Source organism: Akebia trifoliata, chromosome 7 (genome assembly GCF_017979445.1).
Source record: "Akebia trifoliata isolate Shusen 1 chromosome 7, ASM1797944v1, whole genome shotgun sequence".
Classification (NCBI taxonomy): domain Eukaryota; kingdom Viridiplantae; phylum Streptophyta; class Magnoliopsida; order Ranunculales; family Lardizabalaceae; genus Akebia; species Akebia trifoliata.
Window position 1 is genome coordinate 25,485,793 of NC_141381.1, and position 17,651 is coordinate 25,503,443.

The 17,651-nt window shown below is 32.7% G+C and overlaps 2 protein-coding genes across 2 annotated transcripts; both read right to left on the bottom strand.

Annotated features, from left to right (window-relative positions):
- Positions 1-7,652: 7,652 nt before the first annotated feature.
- On the bottom strand, positions 7,653-8,798 carry LOC147398567 (UPF0481 protein At3g47200-like). The gene has a single exon (XM_086446737.1). It carries the CDS (start codon positions 8,796-8,798, stop codon positions 7,653-7,655), a length of 1,146 nt encoding a protein of 381 aa, XP_086302863.1.
- A 7,287-nt stretch (positions 8,799-16,085) lies between these two features.
- Positions 16,086-17,387, bottom strand: LOC147398568 (UPF0481 protein At3g47200-like). The gene has a single exon (XM_086446738.1). The coding sequence runs from the start codon at positions 17,385-17,387 to the stop codon at positions 16,086-16,088; it is 1,302 nt and encodes a 433-aa protein (XP_086302864.1).
- Between the last annotated feature and the right edge of the window lie 264 nt (positions 17,388-17,651).

The window sequence follows — 17,651 nt, forward strand, 5'->3', positions numbered from 1 at the left end:
TAGTTGGACTTAGAATTATAATTGTTTAGAAGGCTAGCCATTCAAGAAATCAATGCCCCACCTGTCACGTTTAAGGAGTAAAAGTGAACTGACACCAAATATGAGTCGTTATAAAATGCCCGACCCCAGGGCCGGCTCAAGCATGTGGCCGCCAAAAGACCCCGCAAACATACAAGACCCCAATTTTATTTTTTTTATATATAATAAAAACAATTGAACCAAGCAAATTTAGGATGGAATGAGGGATATCTTCTATTCACGTTAGAATATTTACGGAGGAATTCAATTATTTATTTATTAAAATAGAAATTTCTGATTTAAAAATAATCAAAAAATAAAATAAGAGATAAGATTTCCTAAATCCATGGCTGAGCATAAGACCCCTCAAAATGTGACTTTAATTGCCTTCCACGTTAGAAATAGGTAGTTCTAATTTTCAAATAAAAATTAATAAAAAAAATCCAAAATCTCCTATTTCCTAGGATTTCTTAATTAGAGTATAAAACGCCCAAAAATGTTGACTTAATTACCTTGCATCTTCGAAATAGATAGTTCCAACTTCCAAATAAAAAATAAAAAAACCCTCAAAATCTCTTATTTCTTAGGATTTCTTAACTAGTTTCTACTATGAAAGTGTTGTACGCTTGTTTATATAGGTTCTTTAGGATACTTAATAGACAGGATTGACCTTATATAAGCGTTGAAATGGTAATCAGATAGGGGTATTGTAGTAACATCAAATTTAAATATATCTATTATATGCAAATCATATAACCGGTCAGCCGATTCAAAATGTCATCTATGGGAAAGAGACATTATTATATATACATTTTTTTAAATAAACAATTGGACTATATTTTATAAATTTTCAGTTATTTAAGGACGAGAGAGGAAACTTCCACCCATCTCTTTGGTAAATATGAATTCATTTATTAAACCTTACCAAACCCATTGTTTGTATTCTTTCATTATTAAAACCTTACTGTGTAAATGAATAGGGTTTGGATAGGATCATATGGATTTGATTATCGAGTTGGGTTTTATCAAATCTCTATGGAACAAACTCAATTCGATAAAGTAGGATTGGGTCAAACCTGATTTGATATATAAAATGATCAAAATGAACTTCATATATTTAAACACAATGTATAAAATAATTTACATATATACTTTCTCGAATTTTATTGGACCCAGAACTGATCCAATAAGATATTAAATCTGAACCTTATCAAAATCCAAATCTTCAATATGGACCAAACTCAATTCAATAAAAGCAGGATTGGGTCAAACCTGATTTGATATATAAAATTAGAACCAACTTCATATATTTAAACATAACGTATAAAATAATTTACATACTTTCTCAAATTTTATTAGATCCAGAACTGATCTAGTAAGATACAAATCTGAACCTATTATTAGAATCCAAATCCTTGATCCAGACTTGAAATTATCGGATCGAAATTAATTGAACTTTGATAATGATCCTATCCATTGACAGCCCTCGGCACGGTTGGAATATTTTAGATGCAATATGTTATCTTACAAGATTGTGTTTTCAATGAATCTCAACAACTTGCTCTGGACACGATCCACCACAATACTATTAGCCTAATAAAAAAAAAATATAATGAAAAATGATATCAATGGCCTTATTTTTTTACCATATGTAACAAATTGGTGTCATTTTTTCATTTTTATATAAGTAACAAAATGGTGTTAATTGCTCTGGATACAAAGTGGAAACTGCTGACCATTGGTTTATATGGGTTCTTTAGGAATATACGAGATTGACCATAGATAAGAGTTGAAGTATTAATCATTTATGGGAATTCAAGTGATACCAAATTTAAATATATTAACTAGTAGAATGCTATTGTCCAAGGTCTCGTGGGGATGCTATCATATTTCTCTATCACATTTATTTTTCAATAATACCATGTTTGTATAAACTTGATGTAGATTGCAGATGAATAAATATTTAAAATGAAACTTTGGGAAGTCGAATTCGTTCCACAAGGACAGTTGGAATTCAATTAAAATTCAAATTGAAAATTAAAACAGAGTTTAAAACAAATTGATTGAAAACAAAACAAATTTGTTGCACAAATAAGATGGAAATTAACTTGTAATTGAAATAAAAACAGAAAGTAGAGATTGAAGATATAAGAAAGGGGCTTAGAAAAGTCAATTCAACATTTGCAAATCATCCATAATACAAATTAATTCTAGAATTAACTCAATCCATGTAGCAAGTCATTGCTCATGGATTGGAAGGTGGAACAATTAAATCATCGAAAGCAACCAAAAGTTATTCATGAAAATCATAATTTGATTGAGATTGCCTAACTTATATTTAGATTCTTCACAGAGCATAGCCGTTCTTGAACTTATCTAAATAATAGCTATCAAAGTTGAATTAGTAATATAAGGTAGATTACCTAATCAAAGGAGAGTTTTCAAAATAATTAACATGTAAGCAAAATAAGAAATTAAAACTACATTAGAGGGATGAATTTGCTCTGGCATTCTTGACATCTTTAAGGAGAATCTAGCCACTCATTGCAGGGTTCATAGTTGCAGCAATAAAAAAATAAAGAAAATGATAGATGAAGAAGATGATGTAAAATAGATATGTAACTTGATTCCTTATTTGATGGCTTTTCAAAAGAATTACAATAATAACTAATGGTTGAAATCACTCTTGATGTTCTCACTACAATCAAGAGTTTTCTAAAAAAACAAAGAAAACTACAGAGAATTACAGAGAAAATGAAAAAAAATTAAAGATCAAGAGAGAAGCCCTTTCTTTGAAATCAAACCTCTAATTTATAACATTCGTAATCGAGTTATTGGGTCAACTTTTCGGATGATTCAATTCGAAAGAACCATTCAGTTACAACGACCGAAGTATCTGAAATATCCTGTGTGAATCTCGAGGCAAGATGGCTCTAGATCACCGCGGTGCGGTAACGTGACAGGTTTTGTTGCTCATCTTCGATGAAGTTTCTCCTTTTTGCTCGTACATTGTAACCGACTTTGTTACTTTGTTTGATAACTTTCACGTGCACTTTATTTATCTGTAATTAACAATAATATCTCATTAGTTTCATTAATTGGAGAAACAATTTAATTTTGTAATTATTTACAAGGACTAACATTTAAAATGTTATAGAATTTGTGAAATTACGATCCCAAAATCACATTAATGGGACCTTATCAATGCCCTTGCCCAACTTTTCTTTTAATGAAAAGGACAATGATATGCTGGTATTTGTGCAATGATATTGTTATAAATATAAAAAAATCTTATATAATGTTGTTGGCATTGATTGTCAAAGCATTTACTGTGAATAAAACATTTAAATCTAAATACTAAAATGTCCTTTGGAATTATTATATAAAAGATCAACATACCCGTTTCTCTTTCACTAAAAACCAAAGCCCAAAATAGAAAAGATGAACCATCAGGCACTTGATCCATCTCATGTAGTACTGTAGTTTGAATTTTTGCATCCATGGAAAAAATGCCTAAGGTACCTCGATCAAGTAATATTTCCACCCCCAGAATCTGACGTATTGATTCACTGTCCTAGACTCAATCCAAGGACATATTATTTCTGAGCTTAAATTCGACGCAATAGATATTGAACATGGTCTATATTATTTCCAAACCCAAATCTGATATAGAACATATCAAACTTGGACTTAGACTTTATTATTCCAGAGTCCATCTACAAACACACTCTTAAAATAAGAAGAAAGATGATCGACCAAGAGATAAGAAAGAAATCTAAATTGTTTCATTAATGTATATACATTTAACCAAATTTCAAATAATCAAAATTAATACATTTATAACCACCTCTATATCAATATGCCCCTCTCTTCTCACACAAAAAAAAAGTATAATCTTTGAAAACTATGTAGTATGCATCATAAAACTTGCAATAGTGGCAATTTGTGGCGAGCAAACTGAAACGAAAAAAAAAAAAGATTAGCCAGATTGGTGTGATGAATATGAAGCAATGATGAGATGGTGAGAGAGAATTTTTGAAGAAAGAGAAATCTTGTGCATGATCCACTAAATCTGCATTTTTGAGTGTTTACTTTGAAAAATGGATCTATGTGAAGCAATCATTGGTCATATTAGAAAAGGGGCCTTGTTTGGTTTAAAACAAGCTCTAAGGGTATGAAATAGTAAAATCAATCAATATTTTCATGATAATGATTTTATCAAATGCCCATAAGAGCATGCACTAAATACCAAGATAAAAAAAAAAAAAAAATGGAGATATGTTGTTTGTTTTTTTGTAAGTCGATGGCTTGATTTTTTTTACACACCCCATTTTTGCCTTGGCTGAGTTGGAGAGCATCAAGAACCTTCCAAAAATGGGTTTGACCTAAGAAACTTTTTAAAGAATTTTAAAACCTAGCTTTTGAGAAGTCACATGGTCCATAGGCCATTTTTAGAGAAAATTTTAAGTATGACAGAACCTTGCCTTTGATCAGGCCATATTTAATCCTGGAATGACCTCACCCACACCAAAAACAAATTTTGGGGTTTGACTAGGGTTAAAGTTTTGTCTGGCTGAACCTCAAGTTTGGCTAGGGTTAAATTTAGTTTGGTCAAACCTTGAGTTCAACCCAAATAGTTAAAACCTATGTGCTCTTGAATTTTCTTAGGAAAAATGACTTCATAATCCCTCTCTTTAATGAATTTTCCCTCACGAAATTCATTATTTTACTTTTTTAATTCTTGTATTAATTCTCTAATAATTTCCTCACCTTGGTTTTTAAGTAATTCTTCAAGATCTTCTAAAAAGATTCTAAGTCTTGCTTGGTCCCCACTCATGGATAATTACCTCCCTGACCCAAGTTTATTAAAACTCAAAAGAGTGGATTCCCACTGCTACTCTTTTAATCTTCTTCAAAATTCATATGGCTCCCGTGTCATTAGATGTAAATTGATTATCTTCTAAAGCCTATGACTACTTTGTCTTTCTTAGAAAATTCTTAGAATTTGTGTCAATTGACCCTTTAATCCCTAGTTTGTTGGAGATTCTAACTCCTACGACATTCAATGTAAATTGATTATCTTTCAAAGCCTATGACTACTTTATCCTTCTTACAAAATTCTCTAGAATTTGTGTTACTTGACTCTTTAATCCCCAGTTTGTTAGAGTTTATTTTAAAGGAAGTAATCAAAGAGGCCAAAAACCTATCATTTAATTACATGTCACTTGACTTGATTCCTTAACAATTGACTCAAAACCAAAGTTTTAGGACCATTTTACCCCTCTCAAAGAATTTTCTAGAACTTTTAAGCTTTTACCATCTTACCCATTGATGATCATGATTAGTAAAACCCATAAGTAAGTCAAATACCATCAAGGCCAAGGAGACGAAAAGTAATTTAGATTTTTCATCAAGGTTTTAATGCAATTATTGGGAACTTAAAGATTCAGGACCAATTTATCCTTAAGGGACTCCCAAAATCCTATAAATAAAAGGGGAAGAGTTCATTTGGTGATCCAAGTCCCTCCCTATTATTTCAAACCTCTCCCAAAATCCATAAAAGAAAAAATCAAGAAAAAAAAGAAGAAGAAGAAGAAGAGGAAAGAGGAAGAAGAATACCAAGGTGGGGTTAAACCCTCTATTTTCCCATCTAATCACTCCTTTCTTACTACCCATCTTCTTCAGTTTTAAGCAATTTTACTTTATTTACATACTTTCTATTTTATTAATATAGATTTACATTTCTTTAGTTAGAGGCATGAAGAGAGCTAATAATCCTTCTTTGAGGTAATCTCCCTTTATAAGTTCTCAATAAGCTCATTGAGAGTATTAGATTATGATTTTTAATTTTATTTACTTCATGCAATTTAAATTTCTTTGCGGATGTTTTATTTTTCTTTAGATGACAATAGAGTTAGAGGGTAAACCTTCTTATGATGTAATCTTCTATTGCTAAGTCCATCCCATAGATACACTTTGCACACACCCACTTTAAAAATGGTTACAAACAAGAGTATAAGTCCTTATAAATTTATTATTCAATCTTTAGAACTAACAAAAACAATCCAACAATGGACAAAATCTTCATGCATAAAATTTGATTCTAATATGATTTTGTTCAATCTATAAACATCACTTAAGGATCAAACTAACAGATAAAGTCTCCTTAGGAATCACATAAACTTGTTTTGAAGCTTTGAGATCTTAAATGATGAAATCCATATAGATTTTCATCAAAGTCTCAAGCTTACAAAAAAAAAAAAAAAATAGCAAGCACCTACTTCTTTTGGGGCTTGCTCATCATCTTGATTTGTTATTTTTTAGAAATAAACTATAATCAATTTTTTTAATATTTTTTATAATTTCCTCTATCTTTAAAATGCAAAATTGAGTTTCTAATCTCACATTTGATCAATCCATCGTTAGTGCTACTTTGAGATTAATTGAAAGTAAAATTTCATACCAGAAATTAGTTTTGATAATATGACTGGCTACTCAACTTTAAAAGGTTACTACTACCAATGTTTGTTTATTTTTCTTAAAATACTCAAATGCATGTATGAGTCAAGTGGGAGATTGTTGGTTCAATTTTAACATCGTCCTAAGGGATTTTTAGTTCTTGTGGGTCTCATATTTTTAAATGAGTCATCCTCAATTGTAAAGTTTTATTTTGGTTACAACCTCTCTATGACCGACAAATGCCTTTTCTAAAAAGGATGGGTTTGCAATTTGTGTAAAATAAAAGGGGTATGATAAAATTGGTGCAGTCCCAATTGCTTAGCGATCATGGTATTCCACGTTGAGCAATTCTGCCTAGATCAAACTAATTGATTTGTTTATAAGAAGGGTAGTTATCCCCTCCCTATGTACGCTAGATTTAATCTCCATCATATTTAGTATAAAAGAAAGTGGCAGTACTTCTTTTTCAACTGTATTGGTAATTCTTTTTCATGTTAATTTAAGATTGCACGAGGATTGAGCTTTATTTCGCATTGGATTCGTTAATCCTCGTGACCTTTATTCCTCTAGATCCTGGATTTTTAGTCTTAATTCTTGTTCGAGGGTTTAAAACCCCCAACATCATAGACTAATGAACTATTATTTTACTTTCCAAGCAATGTAATCTACTCCCTTACGTAACCAGTAGCGATTCCACACACACACACACACACATAAACATTTCTTAATGAAACATGGCTCACTGAAAGTACAAAAATAAATAAATTGAAACAATATGAAATTAACAAAATATATTCAATTTTCCCATAAGGGTTCCACATAATCATTGGAAAAAAAAAAATTATTGACCAAAATATGCATTCATTAATTTATAAAAATAACCAAACATCTTAGAATATGCAAAGAGAAAAAATAAGAGTTGAATACATGTAATCAAAAGGGTAATTACTACAATACAACAACTGTTCATTGATAATACAAGAACTGGGAGTTACTTTGGAGGAATGAGAAGAAGGGTGTCTCTAAGAAAGAATGGAGAAAATAGTTTGTAATAAGGTTAGAATTATAATTATGAAGGCAGCAACAACTGAAATGATTGACCAAGGAGTGCTGAAATAACTATGCATTAAGATTGCATGCCATTTATGCCAATTGGTTCTGCAATATTTATTAACTCAGTGGTACAGCCCATCGTAACAAAAATCCACATATGGTAGATCTTTTCCAAGCCTATTTACGACACGCGCAACCTCTTCATGGTCCCTGAAGGTCTCCATAATACCTTTATTACAAAGTAATCTTACATCCTTCGGAGAGTCAATGAGGATATCCATAAATCTAACATAAGATTTGATCTGACTCGTATACTCAAGACCATATTCCTCCAAGAAAATGAGATTTTGGAGAAGACAACTTGTTGATCTTCCCAAATAGAAAGGAGGGATTTCTAACACTCCTGTATGTTCATTGAACGTGATGTCCAGTAGTCCAGCATTACCATTGTCCTTCTTCTTGAAACCCACTCCTGCCTCCCAAAGATCAGTGGCAGAATAAGTGTGTCCCCATGTTGGAGAATCGTCGACATCTTGTGCTTGATAGGGGGGAAGGAGAAAATTGCGTATCAAGTCCAATATATGTTTGCCATGGATGCCAGATTGTACTTGGAATCTTTTAATTGTAGGTAATATACTTTCAAAGTAGGAAATTACAAGTTCATTGAGTGGGAGATTTCCTTCCTTGGAGACCCTAGTTAGGTTGAACAAACGGTCCAAGATAAAATAAGGAATCTGATTTTCAAGTAATATGAAATCTTTTTTTAATATAGAAGACATCCGACTTGTACTTGAGATGGGGACCACTTCGGCCATCTCAAATTCCTTTGCATATGAGTAGAATCTCTCATGGATAAAACAACCGTCAAGTAACATCATTTCTATAAATTCTTCACTACTAAGGTTGATTGATTCCGCATAACAATCACAAGCTTCTTTCTCCATCTCCCTAATGGCTTTGACCCATTCCTCCAAATTTGCCGAATTTCGAGAAAGGGAAGCATGCAAATACCACTTTTTATGTTCTTCCATGATTTGTAAGCTTTCTTTTCCACGATGAAAAGGGCCAATAGATACTACTTGAGGTATGAACATGTCTTCTTGTCCTTGTTGAAGAACTGGGGAAACTTTATAAATACATGGATATTGTGAAGGTTTTGGATGAATTTTTCTCTTGATCGACTCAGCTAATATTTTGTCGGCACCTTCAATTTCATAAGAAACATGAATTTCTCCCATTCTTTCATCACTTCCATTCTTGTTTGACATCTTTATCCCTGCTTGCTTTAACCAAACATGCCAAAGATTATTTAAAGATAAATAGTATATATGGTCAAACATTCAATTGCATTGTTCAAATATTGATTATGTGAACATGAGAAAGACAGAATCATCAATATATTCATCATTTAACCAAAATTCCTAAACTTTTGATAAATTTCCATGGGCAAGACAATCTAAGCAAATCCATCAATGGTAGGTCTGTTAATTGATCTGATATATTCCAAACTTCGGCCCTAGACCGAAGATTTGGATTCCTAACAGTACGCGATCTGATAAGGTTCTGCTCCCATAACTAGCATCCACTATGTCCGGATTTAATAGGGGCATGTCCAATAAAATGTGAGAATGTGTGGAAATTGTATTATATATTTTATTTAAATAATGAAGTTCGTTTATATTGAATGGGTTTGGCATGATCCGGAACTGATATGACTTCAATACGACGCATTTTAGATCAACTCCAGATCCAATCTATTACTTATTAGATTGGTCCCAAATCAAGGCCTACCCGATCCAGAACTGATCCATTGACAGTCCAAATCAATTATCTCATTAGTCAATGAATGATGTTGGTATGGTGAGCGCAGTTAATAGTAAACTACAGTCACTCATCATGTCTTTATTCCATTGGATAGAGAGGCATTGAGAGATTCAATCCTTCTCCAATCCCATTAGTATTAGAGAAATTGTATCGGGCCTTTTTCAACCGAAAAATTCTAGCACAAGCTTGGCCCATCTGTGTTGGAGTTTTAAACACATTGGGCTCCTAACCAAGCCGCTCTTCATGTGGCATGCAGCCTGATGTGCTTATTCTCCAATGAAAAAGTGTCATGTAGACACTGTTCGTTTCTATTATATAATGGGAAACCTTACCAGATTGCAACTCAAACCTAATATCACCAATTTCTAATGCAGATACAACTAACATGGATGTGTCTAAAAATCCATAGAAACTTTTCATTGAGATATGAATGAGAAGCATCTATGATTCTATGCATACCAATGTCCCAAACAATGTCAATTTCAATGTTGCTCCAGCATTATTCATTACTAAATTATCATACCTTTAATAGCAGTTAAAATATACCCTTCTCCTAGCTTAAGAATCATAATCACAAGATCATCCATCATGAGCCATAATTTAGGACAAAAGAGAGACACTTTTGTCTGGTTGAATACCGGAGAGAGAGAGAGAGAGAGATTAATGGTGTTAATTGCTTTGGATACAAAGTGAAAGTGTTGCACGCTCGTTTATATTGGTTTTTTAGGATACTGAGTAGATAGGATTACCCCTAAATAAGAGTTGAAATGGTAATCTTTTAGGGGTATAGTAGTAAAATTGAATTTAAATATATTTATTATATATACAAATCATATAGCAGGTGAGCCTATTAAAAATGTGACCTATGAGTAATGGACATTATTATATATACATTCATTTTTTTATATACAATTGGGCTTTATTTTATAAATATTCAATTTTTTTTTATTCGAAGGACGGACGAGAGAAGCAGTAAATATGGATTCTTTCATTAAACCTTACCAACCCATTATTTGGATCTTTTCATTATTAAAACCTTGTCAAGTCATTGACAGCTCATGTCATGGCTGGAATATTTTAGATTCAATTTGATATATTACAAGTTTGGGTTATCAAAGAATCTGAAACATTTGTGTAAAGAAAATCATCCTAATTTGTAGGCCTGTCAACAGATAGATATCCAATCGGATAATGCTATATCCGAATTCGAATCCGAAATTTTTTAGTAATATCCGAATTCGAATTCGAATTCGAATCTGATCGGATACCACTAACCAATATTCGAATTCGTATCCGAATAAATTATCGGATATCCGATATTATCCGATTCGAATCCAAAATTTACTATCCAAAAATTATCCGAAATAATTATTCGAAATCATCTGAAACTTATTCGAAAAAAATAAAACCCTAACCTAACGATGTCGATGATCTTTTGAGAGAGAGGGAGAAACAGATTCAGACGCCGATTCGGCCTATCCATGGACGCCGATGCCCAAGGTGAGCCGTTGAGAGAGATTCCGACGGCGAGGGGTTGAAATCGTGGAAAATGATGAGGGTTGTCGGTTGTCGGGCTGAAGTCTGTAAAAAGCTTTTGAGAGAGAGAGAGTGAGAGACAAAGAGACTGACGCCGATTCGACCTGTCAATGGAAGCTGATGCCGAAGGTGAGCTGTTGAGAGAAATTCCGTTTTCGACTGAAGACGATGGCTGTCGATGAGGGTTGAAGAGTGAAGAAGACGATGGCTGTCGATGAGGGTTGAAGAGTGAAGACGACGATGGCTGTCGATGACGCCTGTCGAAGAGGGTAGAAGACGATGAAGGTAGAGTCGCAGAGGGCAGAGGCTGTTGTCGCCTGTCGGGCTGAGTTTTGTTCGACAGAACCAAAGTTCGAAAGTTAAAATGAAAAAATATATTAAAAAAATATTTAAAAAAAAACTATTATTTTCGAATCGGATATTATCGAATTCGAATTCACCTATATCCGAATTCGTATCCGAAATGATATCAGATATTGAAAACTATCCGAATCCGAATTCGATATCTGAAAATTTCGGATAATATCTGATTTTTCGAATTCGAATTCGGATTTCGGCTATCCGTTGACAGGCCTACTAATTTGAAAATTTCAAACCCATCAAAAGTGATTAAGAAGAAACTTCTCTCCATCTCTCTTGTAAATTTGGATTCTTTCACTAAACCTTACCAACCCACTGTTACACACATACTTAAAAAATCCTTCAAAGTATAATTGATCCCCAAATTAATCTTTGATATGGCTCTGTATGTTACGACTAGGGCTGTCAATGGATTGGTGATAGGATAGGATCAGATCAATTTGGAATCACTCCAATAAGGATCAGATCAAATTTGGAATTGATCAAACTCGATTCAATAAAAATAGTATAAGGTCAAACCTGATTTGATATATAAAATCAAAATGAACTTTATATATTTTAACATAACGTATAGTATATAATTTACATACCTTCTCACATTTTATTGGATCCAAAAATGATCCGATAAGATATTAAATTAGAACTTTATCAGAATCCAAATCCTCGATCGGAATGAATTGAACTTTAGATAATGATCTGATCCATAACAACCCTAGACATGGCTGGAATTTTTTTAGTTTCAATTTGATATCTTATGACATTGGGTAATTAATGAATGTTAACAGCTTACTCGCGACATGATCCACTAAATAAGCATGATAAAGGTATATATATAATGAAAAATAACATCAGTGACCTTATGTTTTAAAATATAGCATGTATGGTGTTAATTTATCTTTTTCTATTTTTTATTTTTGTTTTTACAAGTAACAAAATGGTGTTAATTTATCTTTTTTTTTTGTTTTTTTTGTTTTTACAAGTAACAAAATGGTGTTAATTGCTTTGGATACAAAGTGGAAAGTATTGTAAACTTGTTTATGTTGGATCTTTAGGATACTGAATAGACAAGATTGACCCTATATAAGAGTTGAAATACTATCATTTAGGGGTATCTTGGTAATATTAAATTTAAAATAAATTAATTATATGTCAATGGCAAAGGGACTATATAATATATATATTTAGGAGTATCTTAACCATATCAAATTTAAATATTTATATATATATGTAAATTATATAGTGGGCTCAGGGAGGACGATAGCAAATATTCATTTTTATTTACTATTGGATTATATTTTGTAAATATTCATTTTATTTTAAGGATGAGAGAGGAAATTAAACTTCCCTCTCTGTCTCCTTGGTAAACATGGATTCTTTCATTAACCCTTACCAACCCATTGTTGGGCAAAAACTTAAAAATCTATTAAAGCATAATTGATCCCTGAGTTAATCTTTGGCTTGGTGTGTTGGTCATGATTAAGGCTGTCAATAGATCAGGTTTGGATTGGATAGAGCTGGCTCATATTTGGAATTGATCCAATAAACCTTGGATCAGGTGCTTAATGGGTTGGGTTCTATCGAAACAAATTCAATTCGATAAAAGTAGGATCGGGTCAAACCCGATTTGATATATAAATTCAAAATGAATTTCATAAATTTAAATATAATGTCTAATATATATAGGGGAATGCTAACGTCTAAGACCTCATTGGGGAGTTAGCATTGTCCAACACTTTTATTTTTCAGTAATACCCTTCTTCGTTTTGTCTTTAAATGAAAAAGACAAGGACATGTTAGTTTTTTACGCAATAAATGCATTTATTATGTTGGTATTGATTGCCAAAGCATTACTACAATAAAAATATTTAATTCAAAATACTTAAATGCTTATAGCAATTATTATGTAAAAGACCAATACACCTTTGTCTTTTTCACTAAAAGACAAAATGATGGGGAGGTATTATTTGAAAAATTTTGTTGGACAATGCTAACGTCCAAGACCTTATGTGGAATGTTAACATTCTCCAACATTTTTTTTTCCAATAATCCCTTTACCATTTTGTCTTAGTGAAATAGATAGAGCTATAGTAGAGTCTGTATATTACAGATTTCAACTTCAGCTTCAGGATTCTGTGTCTAGGAGAAGTAAAAGTTTAGAGTCTGGAAGTTGCTGAAAAAGTAATAGAAAGAGGGTCGAATTGATGTTGTTGTTTAATCAATGAGTTAAGAAGTAGTTTTGGGTATTGGCTTTTATTAGTGGTTCCCACTCAAAAGCAGCCCCAACAAGCCTTCTAAAAAACGTAGTTTTTGGGTTCCTGCAAAAGTTGTTGGTAACACCTAGGTGTTACCAACAAACATGTTTTTCTGACATTTTCAACTCAAAGCCTAGAAAGCTGTCGAAAAAAACCGCAAAGAATAGACTCTTAGTCTTTTAACATTGGTGGTGTTTGATAGCGCTTCACAATCCCATTTTTTTGTAGCTTTTACGGTTAAAAATCAATTTCGTGCCGCGATTTGTATTTGATAGCGCTTTTCATTCATACTTTTCTGGCTTTTGACCACAATTTTAACGATCGAGTTGTAGGAGCTTCTCACAATTGCCTTTAAAATTGGTTAATGTGAAATGACCGTAATACCATTCATAAAATAAATCATACAGAGACTCTATAGATCGGTGTTCTTAATCGAGAGTGGAAAAGAGAGAGAGAAAGAGATGGGAGATTTATAGTGTATAAGTAAAATGGTGCAAAGAGGTGGACAAGGGTGCTGTGTAAATTGCGAGAGATAGAGGGTTTGTTTCACTAGAAAGAGAAGAAAATTGAGGAAGCTGAAGAAGTTGAAGGATGAGATTCAAGGATAGAGTAGATGATGATCTCCAACTCTACAACTACAACTAGGTTCATTTGCTATAATATAAATCATTCTCGGGCCATTTGATTTGAGTTTATCATGTATTATACTGTGTTTGATGATTTTCTTTTAATTGGATTGAAATTTTCGATTTTACTTGTATGTTAACCTTAGACATTAAAGACACCTCCATAAGAGACATGTCAACCATTTCAAACTCCATTTTTGTTGTAGAGATAATTTACATACCTTCTCACATTTTATTGGATCCAAAAATGATCCTCTAAGATATTAAATCCGAACTTGATCAAAATCGAAATCCTCGATCGAAATGAATTGAACTTCAGGTAATGATCCGATCCATTAACAACCCTAGTCATGGTTGGAATTTTTTTTTAGTTTCAATTTGATATCTTATGAGATTGGGTTATTAATGAATGTCAAAAAACTTGCTCCCCACGTGATCCAGCTATATATATATATATATATATATGGGAGCGGTTCAATGGCCCTAAAGTTTGCCAAACATTTTTCAAAACATGGGTTAAAAGCTTTGGAATGAGCTGATTTTTCGTGAGGATGATTTCTACGGTGAAGAGATCATCCTCTTCAAAAATCAGCTCATTTTGAAATTTCTAACCATAGTTTACAAATTGAAGAATCGTGGATCGTTAAATTTTTGTAAATCACTTTTGATGGGGTTAGAAGTTTTGGAATAGGCTGCTTTTTGGTGAGGATGATCTTCTCATCATAGAGATCATCCTCACAAAAAATCAGCTCATTCAAAAACTTCTAACCCATGTTTTGAAAAATGTTTGGCACAATTTTTGGCAAACTTTAAGGCTGCTGAACCGCTCCCTCTATATATATATATATATATAAATGACCTTATTTTTTAAAATATAGCCCAAAATGGTACACATGTTGATATTGGATATTTAAGATCTTGAATATACAAGATTGACCCTATATAAGAGTTGAAATTCTATCACTTAGGGATATCTTGATAATATCGAATTTAAAATAAATTAATTATATGTAAATTATATAGCTGGCTAGCTGATTCAAAAAGTCAACGGTAAAGAGACTATATAATATATTAATAGTACATATATATATGTGTGTGTGGCGTTCGGAGGCCCTAGAGTGAGCTAAACATTGTGCCAAACATTTTTCAAAACATGGTTTAGAAATTTTGGAATGGGCTAATATATATATATATGTGTGTGTGTGTGTGTGTGTGTGTGTGTGTGTGTGTGTTTTAAGGGGGGGAGGGAGGGGGGGTGTGTGTTTTAAGGAGGAGGGGGGGGGGGGGGGTTCGGAGGCCCTGAAATGAGTCAAACATTTTTCAAAACATGACTTAAAAATTTTGGAATGGACTAATTTATGATTAAGGTGGTAAAAGAAGAAAAATAATAAAGTTTGAAAGAATATTATTAAAAATCTTTGAGGTTAAAAGGATAAAAGGAAAAAGATAATAAAGTTGTAGAGGTGTTTTTAAAAAATTGTGAGATAATAAAGTTGTAGAGGTATTATATAGTTGGAGCTTACATGAACTATAGACATACAGATTAGAAAAGCAACCAAGCATAGGCACTTCTGTTCATATCTAATTGTCTAAGACTGATGAAACATCCAAACAATGTAACTCTACTTGAATCAAACATAGTTCATTGTATCTAGAAAAATTAAATAAATTGAATCATTATGAAAATTAACAAAATATATTCAATTTCCCCACAAGGGTTCCGCCTAATCTTTGGAAAAAAGAGATACTTTACTGAACAAAAAAAAATAAAATAAAATAAAAATGCATTCTTTTATAAAAATAACCAAACAAGTAAGAATACATAAAGAGAAACAACTAAGATTTCAATACATGTAATCAAAGGGTAACTACTACATTACAGCAATTGTTTATTGAAATATAAACAAACTACAAGAACGGAACCGAGAGTGACTTTAGAGGAATGAGGAGAAGGGTGTCAATAAGAAAGAATGGAAAATACAGTTTGCAGTAAAGTTAGAACTAGAAGTATGAAGGCAGCAACAACTGAAATGATTGACCAAGGAGTATTGAAATAATTATGCATCAAGTTTGCACGCCATCCATGCCAATCACTTCTGCAATATTTATTAACTCGGTGGTACAGCCCATCGTAATAAAAATCCATATTGATTACCCCTTTGCCAAGCCTATTTACGACATGTGCAACCTCTTCATGGTCCCTGAAGGTCTCCATAATCCCTTTATTACAAAGTAATCTTACATCCTTTGGAGAGTCAATGAGGAAATCCATAAATCTAACATATGATATGATCTGACTCGTACAATCTGGATCATATTCCTCCAAGGCAATGAGATTTTGGAGAAGACAAATTGTTTCTTTTCCCAAAAAGAAAGGAGGGATTTCTAATACCCCTTCATCTTCATTGAATGTGATGTCCAGTATTCCACCATTGTTGTCCTTCTTCTTGAAATCAACTCCTAATTCCCAAAGATCCGTGGCAGAATAAGTGTATTGCCATTGTGTTTTAGAATGCACAACATCATGTTGTTGATAAGAGGGAAGGAGAATATTGTGTATCAAATCCAGCATATGTCTGCCATCAATGCTATAGTCTCCGGGGTTTGGTTTAGGTGTAGGTAAAAAATTCTTAAATGAACAGATTACAAGTTCTTTGAGTGAAAGATTTTCTTCCAAGGAGGCCATAGTTAAGTCGAACAAAAGGTTTAAAATAAAAAAAGGAAGCTGATTTTCAAGTAATAAGAAATCTTGTGCTAATCTACTAAACACCCACCTTCCCCTGTAAAATGGTTCATTTTCGTTTATCTCTTTGTTATTTGCAGCCCTGTAGAGTACCTCAAGGATAAAACAACCGTCAAGTAACATCATTTCTATGAATTCATCACGACTGAGGTTGATTGATTCTGCATAGCACTCACGAGCTTCTTCCTCCTTCTCACCGATGGCTTTGACCCATTCCTCCAAATTTGCCGAATTTCGAGAAAGGGAAGCATGCAAATACCACTTTTTACTCTCTTCCACGCTTCGTAGGCTTTCTTTTCCATGATGAAAAGGGCCAATAGATACTACTTGAGGTACAAACATATCTTCTTTTCCTTGTTGAAGAATAGGGGAAACTTTATAGATACATGACCGTGGTGAAGGTTTTGGTTGAATTTTTCTGTTGATAGACTCAGCTAATATTTTGTATGCATCTTCAACTTCAGACGAAACATGAATTTCTCCCATTTCTTCATCTCTTTCATTGTTGTTCGACATCTTTATCCCTGCTTGCTTTAACCAAACATGCCAAAGGTTATTTAAAAATAATCGGTATGGTCAAACATTCAATTGCATTGTTCAAATATTGATCAAGTGAACATGAGAAAGACATAATCATCAAGAGATTTATCATTTAACCAAAATTGCTAAACTCTTGATAAATTTCCATGTTCAATACAATCTAAGCAAATCCATCAATACTAGGGCTCTCAATTGATCTGATCTATTCCAAACTTCGGTCCTAGACTGAAGATTTGGATT